The sequence below is a fragment of the Otolemur garnettii genome, unplaced genomic scaffold (assembly GCF_000181295.1).
Source record: "Otolemur garnettii isolate 467f Iridium unplaced genomic scaffold, OtoGar3 scaffold00083, whole genome shotgun sequence".
Taxonomy (NCBI): Eukaryota; Metazoa; Chordata; class Mammalia; order Primates; family Galagidae; genus Otolemur; species Otolemur garnettii.
In genome coordinates this window covers 2,977,870-2,987,650 of record NW_003852478.1, presented here as the reverse complement: position 1 = coordinate 2,987,650, position 9,781 = coordinate 2,977,870, and the positions used below count along the sequence as shown (strand labels likewise).

The following is a 9,781-nucleotide window of genomic DNA, read 5'->3' as shown; positions in this document are numbered from 1 at the left end:
TCTTTATGTTAATTGTTATTGAGATATGTATTTTTTCAGAAAGTGTTGATCTATAGAACGTACAGTGAATTTCTAAAACTTGGTGAGACACCAACAAGAATCAGCGTAGGTAAATTCACCGAGGTTAAAAGCTAGAATTTTTAATAAAGATATGAAAATGTAATGTTTTTAATGGTGTAGAGAAATCCCCATGGTAGCACTGTGAACCATTTCACACCTAATGACTAAAATGAAATTTTCTATTACCAAATTGTAGAGAAACAATATAGTCAGACACTTCTAATAAGAAGAAAAATTGACATGCTTCTTGAGATTTTGACTTAACGATGCCTTGTCATTTTAAAGTTGCACATACAAAAGTTGTAGCAATCTCAGTTGTAGAATTAGTCTAGGGCAGTGATAAGCATACGGTAGTCCATTGGCCAGATTCTGCCAGCTGCAGGATTTTGTGAACAAAGTTTTACTGGAACGCAGCCACGCTCACTCATTTATGCAGATGATGATTGATTTCATGCCAGTAGCTGAGCTGCGTAGTTGTGGCACTAACCATATGGCCTACAAATTCAAGAATGTTTATTAACTAGCCCTTTGTGAAAAATTGTTTTGCCCTCTGGTCTAGAGTAACTCATACGTTTGGGTGATAAGTGTTGAGCAAGACTTCTCTTAGTAATATTTCTTGTGACAATGAAAAATTGGAAATACAAAAAATAGTCGAGGATGAGGAAAAAAGATTATAATGTGAAATAGTCTTCCAATATAAAGTAGTGAAAATGAATCAACTTACCAGATCATATTGCTGTGAATAAATCTCAATAAACTCACTAAAAAAATCAAGTGTCCGAGAAATAAGCACTGTCTGAGAACTTTTATATTAAAAGTTCATGTGACACACATATACTCTGGTTTCTCTTCAGATTGTATAAATCTTTTACCTCTTAAAATGTGACACACAGCACGTGTATTTCAGAGTAAATGTGTAAGTACATGTATGGAGGGGAGTGATAAACATCAAATGCAAGGTGACTATTTCCCCAAGGAGTAGGGAACCGTGATTGAGAATTTATAAACCAACGAGGGAGGGCTTTCCCTATATTTGTGATGACATTTCTGCTAGGTGATAGGTTTAAGATGTTTTTAAATATTCTTTATACACATCTGTCCTATAGTAAAGTAAAACACAAAAGAAAACCATGGTCCCTTCCTTGGAGATCTGTAAGCTAGTTGGGAGGTAGAGAAGCAAACATATTATCACAATATATGATCTTGCAGGAGTAGAGAGCTTTATACAAAGAGGACTGACTACAGGGGACCCGGGCAGCTAACTCTGAGGAATGGCAGGGAGTGGGGATTGATAAAGTTGCTTAGAGCATGGCATGAGTTTGCAGGTAGGAGCAGGGGAAAAAAGACATAGACCATGTTGGGGAGATGGGCAGGACGCGTCTGGGGTGCTGTGAGCACTCAAAGACAAAAAGTGCTTCTGGAAACAATTTGTAAAAGAGACCACCTGGACCTTTCTGTTGTCAACTTTAAGCATCTCCTCCGCACTAGGGCTCTACGAAATGATAGCCATAGCGATAGCTTCTGAAACACATAATACGCAATCTCATTTTATAATGAGATGGGAAACAGAATTTGGAGTGTTATAAAAAGTTGCAAGATGCACTCAGTTTGCTTGGAAAAGTTAATATCATATGTATTCATGTTGGGTTGAGATGTGAGGGGCCTCAATTATACTTGCACAAAAACTTACCTTAGTGCAAAGACTACTCATCTCTTCATTCAGCTTTTTTTTTTTTTTTTTGAGTTCCATTTAGGTAAAATTAAGCATCAAAAAATATATAGGACTCCACCACAAAGAATGAGGTTGGTTACATTATGGAAGTTTTTCCAAATGATTATCATCCCAGAGACACTGTTCATTTCCTATTCATAACCCATTGTCTGTGGTTGACATTTGTTATTATCATAATTGATTTAATTTTTGAGGGATTATTGGGAATCATTTACTTGATTCATGTTTGTACAAATGATTTGCCATTTCATAAGTATGTTTTAATCTGTACGTTTTTACAAATGCAATTTTAGTTTAGAGAAATTGCCAATTACTTCAGCATTTATTTTCAAAGTATAATGAGTAAGGTTTCATGCTCAGAGGATGGTTTCTGAAAGTCCAGTCTCAGGTGTGTGATTAAACATTTTAATTGTTTATAATGTAAGTGTTTAAACAGATGACACTGACAAAAGTTTTCACACTTAATAGATTGTAAACATTAATCACGGTGGTGAATTGTGTATCTCATGTAAAATGTACACATTCTCTTAAGAATGATAGACATAACAAAAGATGAGAGCTAGGAAGATAGATGAAAGAGAGAGAGAGGACGTGAGCTTCAGCGAGGTTACGTTTGGGGGAATAATCAGAAATTGATCACTTGCTAATCTGTATAAATATTTTAAGGTACATTTTTCAAAATAAGATACAGATAACCATGAGAAATGTGAAAAATTCTCAACGTTGTTAATCGTTACATACATGCGAATTAAAACCACATATTGTCTTTTATCAGTCCGAATGGTTATTATTAAAAAGTTCAAAAAATCCAAAACAAAACAACACATGTTGGAGAGGAGGTGAGAAAAGGGAATGTCTGTCCACTGTTCGTGGTAATGAAAATTGGTACAACCTCTGTTGAAGAAGAGTATGAGGATTTCTCAAATAACTAAAAATGGAACTACCATTCAATCCAGCAATCCCACTACTGGGTATACCTAAAAAAAAATCATTATATGAAAAAATACTGGTACCTTTATGTGTATCAAAGCATTGTTCCTAGTGGCAAAAAGATGGAAATGTCCATCAAAGGATGTTACCTAAATGTCCATCAAAGAATGATTAGGTAAAGAAAAAGTGATATTACTTGTATATCTGTAACTAACACACACAAGGAAATACTGTTCAGTCATGAAAAGGAACCAACAATAATGTCTTTTGCCGTAAAATAAATGGGATTGGGGGTCATTATCTTAAATGAAACAACTCAGACAGAGAAAGTCAAATCCCATGTTTCCCCTTGTAAGTGGGAGCTAATGACGTGTCCCTATATGGACGCAGAGTTGGAGCAGGAGTCATTGCAGTGTGGGAGTGGGGACGAGGGGAGGCCGGGAAATTACTGAATGAGTACGATGTACACTGCTCGGATGATGGTGACTCTAAGATCGCAGAATTCAAGACAACACAGTAGCCATGTAACAAAACTGCACTTGGACCCTTTAAATTTACACAAGTGATTTTAAAAATATATTTTGACATAAGGGAGATGATTTGCAAAAACTTAGTTGTAACACAAGTACTTTATAAGTTATTAGAATGCTTTGTCCATTTTTTCTTTTTTCCTTTTTCTTTTCTTTTTTTCCCCCCTTTTTTATTGGTTGGGATTCATGGAGGGTGCAGAGAATTAAGTTATACCTATGACATTTGTTAGGTAAAGTTCTTCTTATAATTCTGTCCTGCCCCCAAGAGGCAATCTCCATAACTCCCCATCCTCCCCTCTGCTCTACCCACACCCTCTTCCCTTTACCCCCCACCTTGCAATAGACCATCTGCTGCCTTCATATTAGAATTGAGTATATTGGATTCTTGTTTCTCCATTCTTGTGATGCTTTACTAAGAAGAAGGTGTTCCTGCTCCATCTAGGTTAATATGAAAGATGTGACGTCTCCATCTTTAATGACTTCCTGGTGTGCCCTCACTGAACTCACTGTCCCCTCCACGTCCTTCCTAACAACACGATCTCTCTCCATGGTGTTAGGATGAAGAACAAAATACCTTCTACAGCTTCCTTGACAACAGGAAATGAAAACATAGAAATCTGACAGGATTTAACTATAGTTTCTTTTTCCTCTCCTTTCTTTAAAAATGTTTGTTTATTCCTACTAGGAAGGCTGCTTGCTCATTTTTCCTGGAAATAAACTATCTGAAACAGTCTACTCAGACCTTGCCCAAGCATATTCCCTCTACAAACAATTCTAAGCTATAGGATGCTATAGGGCAGTTTGATTGAGACTTTGTCCAGGGAAAAGCAGCCAGATAAATTAAATTTATTTTTCATTTCACAGGAATATGTATCTAATTGTATGAATACACAGACTTATCCCATTGTAAATGGCCGCATGTATCAACAAGAGAAAAGAGTGGTCTTTCTGATTCAAAATTTACTTTTCTCAATATAGTTTGATGGTTCTTTATAGTATTTAAATATTATTTTCATTGGGATTTTATAGTGTACTTTTGTTTCTCATTGTATTTTTGAAGGAATGCTATTTTGTATTTTAGGAATACACAATAGATGTTTTCTTTCGACAAAGATGGAAAGATGAACGTTTAAAATTTAAAGGTCCTATGAACATTCTTCGACTTAACAATTTAATGGCTAGTAAAATCTGGACTCCAGATACCTTCTTTCACAATGGGAAAAAATCAGTCGCTCATAATATGACAATGCCAAATAAGCTGCTTCGAATCCAGGACGACGGCACTCTCCTGTATACCATGAGGTATGATTTTAGATTTGACATGTGGTCTTTCTACCCTGAAAACTCCATGTATTAAACAACCAGCCAATGCAGTTGTTAAAGATTAGCACAGTTGAACGTTTTCCTAACAGACTATTGAAGTACCCATAAGATGTTTTGCAAATACTTGGATATAAAAAATATATGAAGCAGTATTTATGAGTTTGAGAAATGCCTTAATTATTAAGAATTTATGTTTTTGGTTATTTGTCATACTGCATTTTAATTAAGTACAGTTTTAATACTAATACTTGAATTTGGTTTATACCAGCATGAAGTTTTATTTTCACAGTCTTATCAGATATCCCATCAAAAACGTCAAGCGCTTTTAAGTAGCTCTATATTTCATTTAATATTTTAATCCTCTTTATGAAGATACTCAAAAAAATAAAGGTCGAGATATAGGCTTTATTTAATAATGCAAGTAAATTGGATACTATAAACATGTTTTAGATTGAAGCATATAAAATTCCCATTTTGTAAATCCAAAGTATCATATATCAGTAATTTCATATGGCTCAGCTTTAATGAAATTATAACCAGGTGTTGATCCTAACATCTGTTGCATTTTAACTAAGTTCATGAATTACTCATGTTCACTAAGTTACTTGTACTATGTAAGAAAAAATCCCCACAAATCTAGTACAATGATGTAACATCTAAAGTTAAAACGTTTGATAAAAGATTTAAAGCATGAATAACTGTTGTCAACATCATACTCTGAATAGGCAGGTCAGTGCATTGCAGATATTTGATACGCAATTTCATAAGGGCTGGATTTCAGTTATTTAGGAAGGGACGATAATACCGTTTACCTACGATAATGCTACTGAAATAAGCAACAGAGCTAATGAGATCTGCAATAATCTATTTCTGATCTTTAAAGGAAAATATCTTAAGGGCTCGTTCCTAAATGCCCATTGCCTAAAATCAGAAGTGTTGGCTCTTCTTTCTGCGTCCCTCTCTGAATCTCGCAACATGTTCCTGTGCAATGACCCTGCTGATTTTACGCTTTGGTCATTCCTGTGAACGAAGGCAGTGATTGGAAACTTGACATTTGAGTAGAATATGGGCACAGAGCATAGAGAAGCCGTATGAATTGTTGGCCACATTTGCTTTGCTCATCATGACGGATTCTTTGATTTACCCGCTCTGCCTTTTTGGGAAATGAAATACTTGGAAGCTTTCTTTATAACAAACGGGCTATGATTGCTCTTCATTGTGATCATGCAGACACAGAGAAATATTTACGTACCGTTCATAATTTGTATTCATAATGTACCTAACAATCTGATATCAACCAGTTATTTCTAGGTTGTATCCATCATATATGTATTTATACCTATTTCAATATTTATATCTGTGTATATACACACAGAAAATGGTACTCCTTCACAACTTCCATCTTTTTTTTTTTGGTTGCAGCCATCATTGTTGTTTGGCGGGCCCGGGCTGAATTCGAACCCACCAGCTCAGGTATATGTGGCTGGTGCCTTAGCCGCTTAAGCCCCAGGTGCCAAGCACAACTTTCATATTTTTTGAAGGGAGCTCTTTGGAACTAATCATTTAATTCTTATGTCTTTTTAAAATATGGCTATTGATGTAGTGATGGGGCAAATGGCATCATTTCATGATTTTTCTTAAGAGTTCAAATTTCATAGTAAGGTTAATGATAAAAAAAAAAGCCCTTTAAAATGCATGTATATATGCATATATAACTTCTTTTTAACAAACAACAGATGGTAAGATGCCTTTAATTATTACTGTTATGTGTGCTCAGATTTTATATATGTCGGTGTCTTCAGAGGGACCACCTAAGTGTGAAAGAACGAACAAATATTTAAGCAGAATTAGCCTAATCAATGCTGTATGGAGGCTCTATCATCTCATTCATTCTGTTGACAGCAGTGACCAGTGATTTTTCTTGACTTGCCAATTTGCTTAAACAAAGAGTGGCCTTTTGACTTTTAGGCTGACAGTCCAAGCTGAATGCCCAATGCACTTGGAGGACTTTCCGATGGACGCTCACTCGTGTCCTCTGAAATTCGGCAGCTGTAAGTAGAAGAATGGAGATGCATGTTTTGTGTGGATGATATGAGGACAGCCAGCGGCCCTGTGCAGTTGTACAGTTCCTCACGTTGTGGAATTCTTACACTTGCTCCTGAAGAAATAGACATAAAAGACATGCTGATTGCCTTTCAGGAACGAATTGGCTCACCCTGTGACTCTCTCAAGTATCATTGTATTTTAATCATGGTGTTTAAATGATCACTTATTTTACTGCTAATAGAGAACATTATGTGTTTTAGTATACGTAAGAAATTAGACCAGGAGTTCCTTGAAGGTTGGCACTGTAATTTGCATTCTTTTCCAAGTGGTAGAACATTGAAACTGCAAAATGATTTTTTATCAACTAAGAATAAATGGTAAAGGATAGATTCTGTTGTTTATTAAAGTGGCGATCAGCCTGTCGCAAATGGCAAACACAAAACTGGAGTTTGTGTACTTATCTCTCTACTGTCTAACGAATTGAAGGAATTTTTGTTTCATTTTTTAAAATAAAATTGAAGGAGGTGAAGTAGCTGGATTGCTACATGCAGGCGCTTTCTGTACACATAGAACAATTCAGGACTCTGAGCCGCTGGCCATTCTTGAGGTCACTGCAGTTAAATCTTTATGTCAGGCAGAAGCATTCACACTTCCGGAGTCATTGAAAAGGGAGAAGGTCGAGTCATCCCCCGAGGCCCACGTGGCCTTCCTGACAGGTTCAGAATAAATTCATGAACCCAGCCAAGCAGCTTCCCTCCTGTGTCAGTGTGTCCCTTCACCTGACCTTTGCAGAGACTGTGCTCTTTCTGACACCCTCATCTTTGTCCCTTTTGGGTGGCTTTTGACTTTTTATTATCCCTGAAATAAAACTGGCTTCTCTTCATATTAGATCAAGCCAAAGAAAAAGAAAGATGCAAAACTCACTCTGATTTATCTTGATCACAGTTTTGGGGAATGAGAAGTTCAGTCTTATTCCTTCTTCCAAAAGGTGTCAGTTCTCAATTTTCTTTGAGAATCTGCTCTTTGTTTAACCACAGAGCCTTATTTTATTGTCATAGAAACCGTCACTTCCACGCTGGCGTTTCTTCCAGCATTATTTAGGATAGTCAGTCATGTCACACAAAGTAAACATGACTCTGTAAACCGCAGCAGATGTAGCCGAGGAGAGCTCATTTGCATGGCGTAAGTGGCATTAAGGAAAAACTTGAGAAGCCTTGATGCTAAGGAAAGGATTTGTTGAAGATGGAATCAGGGTGCACGAAGGAAAGGCATTTTATTTTTAGTGGACAATATATTGTCATGAAGACATCAAATATAAATGATGTGATGTCTCAATTCTAAAAAGGAAAGCAACTTAAAAATATTCTGAGTGAAATTTTAAGATCACTTACAGTGCATCCGCAGAATAATGGAATCTTATGCTTTTGAGAATGTCATTTTCTGTACCCAGAGGTAATATGAGCAACACAGCTTGTCATCGGGCATTCTCTGTCTCAGTAATTATTATCTATTTCGCTTTCTTCACATTTATTTTCCGACACAATAAACAATGTGTGTGTTCTTTCATTTTTTTCTTGACCAGGGTTTTGTTGGATGCGTAAATATTGAAAGTACGGACACCAGGATTTCAACATAGAAAGTTTGACAGAGGCATTCACGACGTTTTCTCCTACTAATTTATCCCTCTCTTACTTAAAAGCACCCCTATCCAAACAAAGACTGAATTTCTGGAACCTCCTCATTGTCTTCAAATTGAAGAAATGTCTTTTCTAAATGTGTACAACTTTAAACTTAGCCATGTTTTGTTTTAATCTTATTTTGGCTCACACGTTTATATTTTTTCTTATTAACTTGTTTTAAAATTTCTGGAATGGAAGTCTAAGGATATTCTGTTCATTAGCCTCCCAAAATTAATAGTTAAAAATGATGTTGGAGTATTTTTCTTTGTTAACAAATATCAAGAATCAGTAGGTAAGCATCTATTTAATGCAACTTAGGATTCGAAGTGGTCATTTAACAGACATAAGGATAATTATATAATTGCAGCCTAATATAGAGGTAGAGTTGCTAATGAATTTTGTAAAGCTGCCTTTCTTGCCTTTGATATTTTATTTAGGAATATTATTACAGGCCTCTTGGTTTGTGTGAGTGTTAGTGCATCAGAAAGAGCCTCTGATCCGCTCTTTTTCTGCTACGTGTTATTTCATTAGACACAAAATCTAAAAATCATCTTTCTTATAAGTAATGAACTGCAGCCATTGCCTTTTTTTAAAGACATGTGAAGATGAGTGATTTTCTTTAATTAATTATGAGCTCTTCTCCAGATTTCCACCCACAACAGTAAATACCATAGCTAACATACTACGATTCTTTATTAATCTAGGAAGAATCCAGAACTATTTTCCTGTGTTCAGGCTCTGCACCCGGTCCTTGAAGTATAGATGTGAATCAGATAAAGACCCTGCCTATCAGTTGCTCATTAATTTATTTAAAATGTCTTCACCAAGCATTTTATTTTCTCTTATTTATGTTTAGAACTAACATCATAATTCAAAGTGGTATAATTATACTTAAAAATTCATAATTTGTTAAGATTCACAGCTATAGAATATTGCGAGCCTTTGTGATGTAAGTGGCACATGTGATGTAAAGTGGCAGGTGTGATGTAAAGTGGCACGTGTGACGTAAAGTGGCACGTGTGATGTAGAGTGGCAGGTGTGATGTAAGTGGCAGGTGTGATATAAAGTGGCAGGTGTGATGTAAAGTGGCACGTGTGATGTAAAGTGGCAGGTGTGATGTAAGTGGCACGTGTGATGTAAAGTGGCAGGTGTGATGTAAATGGCAGGTGCGATGTAAGTGGCAGGTGTGATGTAAAGTGGCAGATGTGATGTAAAGTGGCAGGTGCAATGTAAAGTGGCAGGTGCGATGTAAGTGGCACGTGTGATGTAAAGTGGCAGGTGTGATGTAAGTGGCACGTGTGATGTAAAGTGGCAGGTGTGATGTAAGTGGCACGTGTGATGTAAAGTGGCAGGTGTGATGTAAGTGGCAGGTGTGATGTAAAGTGGCATGTGTGATATAAGTGGCAGGTGCGATGTAAGTGGCAGGTGCAATGTAAAGTGGCAGGCGTGATGTAAATTGGCAGGCGTGATGTAAATTGGCA

The 9,781-nt window shown here is 36.4% G+C and overlaps 1 protein-coding gene across 2 annotated transcripts in view; it reads left to right on the top strand.

The window, feature by feature from the left end:
• Positions 1 to 9,781, top strand: part of GABRA2 (gamma-aminobutyric acid type A receptor alpha2 subunit) — a 130,773-nt gene that overhangs the window by 68,267 nt on the left and 52,725 nt on the right. For both annotated transcript variants that reach the window (XM_012808084.1, XM_023515980.1), the window contains exons 4-5: positions 4,334 to 4,554; positions 6,544 to 6,626. In XM_012808084.1, the coding sequence (XP_012663538.1) occupies positions 4,334 to 4,554; positions 6,544 to 6,626 (304 nt within the window). The remainder of the gene's footprint in view (positions 1 to 4,333; positions 4,555 to 6,543; positions 6,627 to 9,781) is intronic.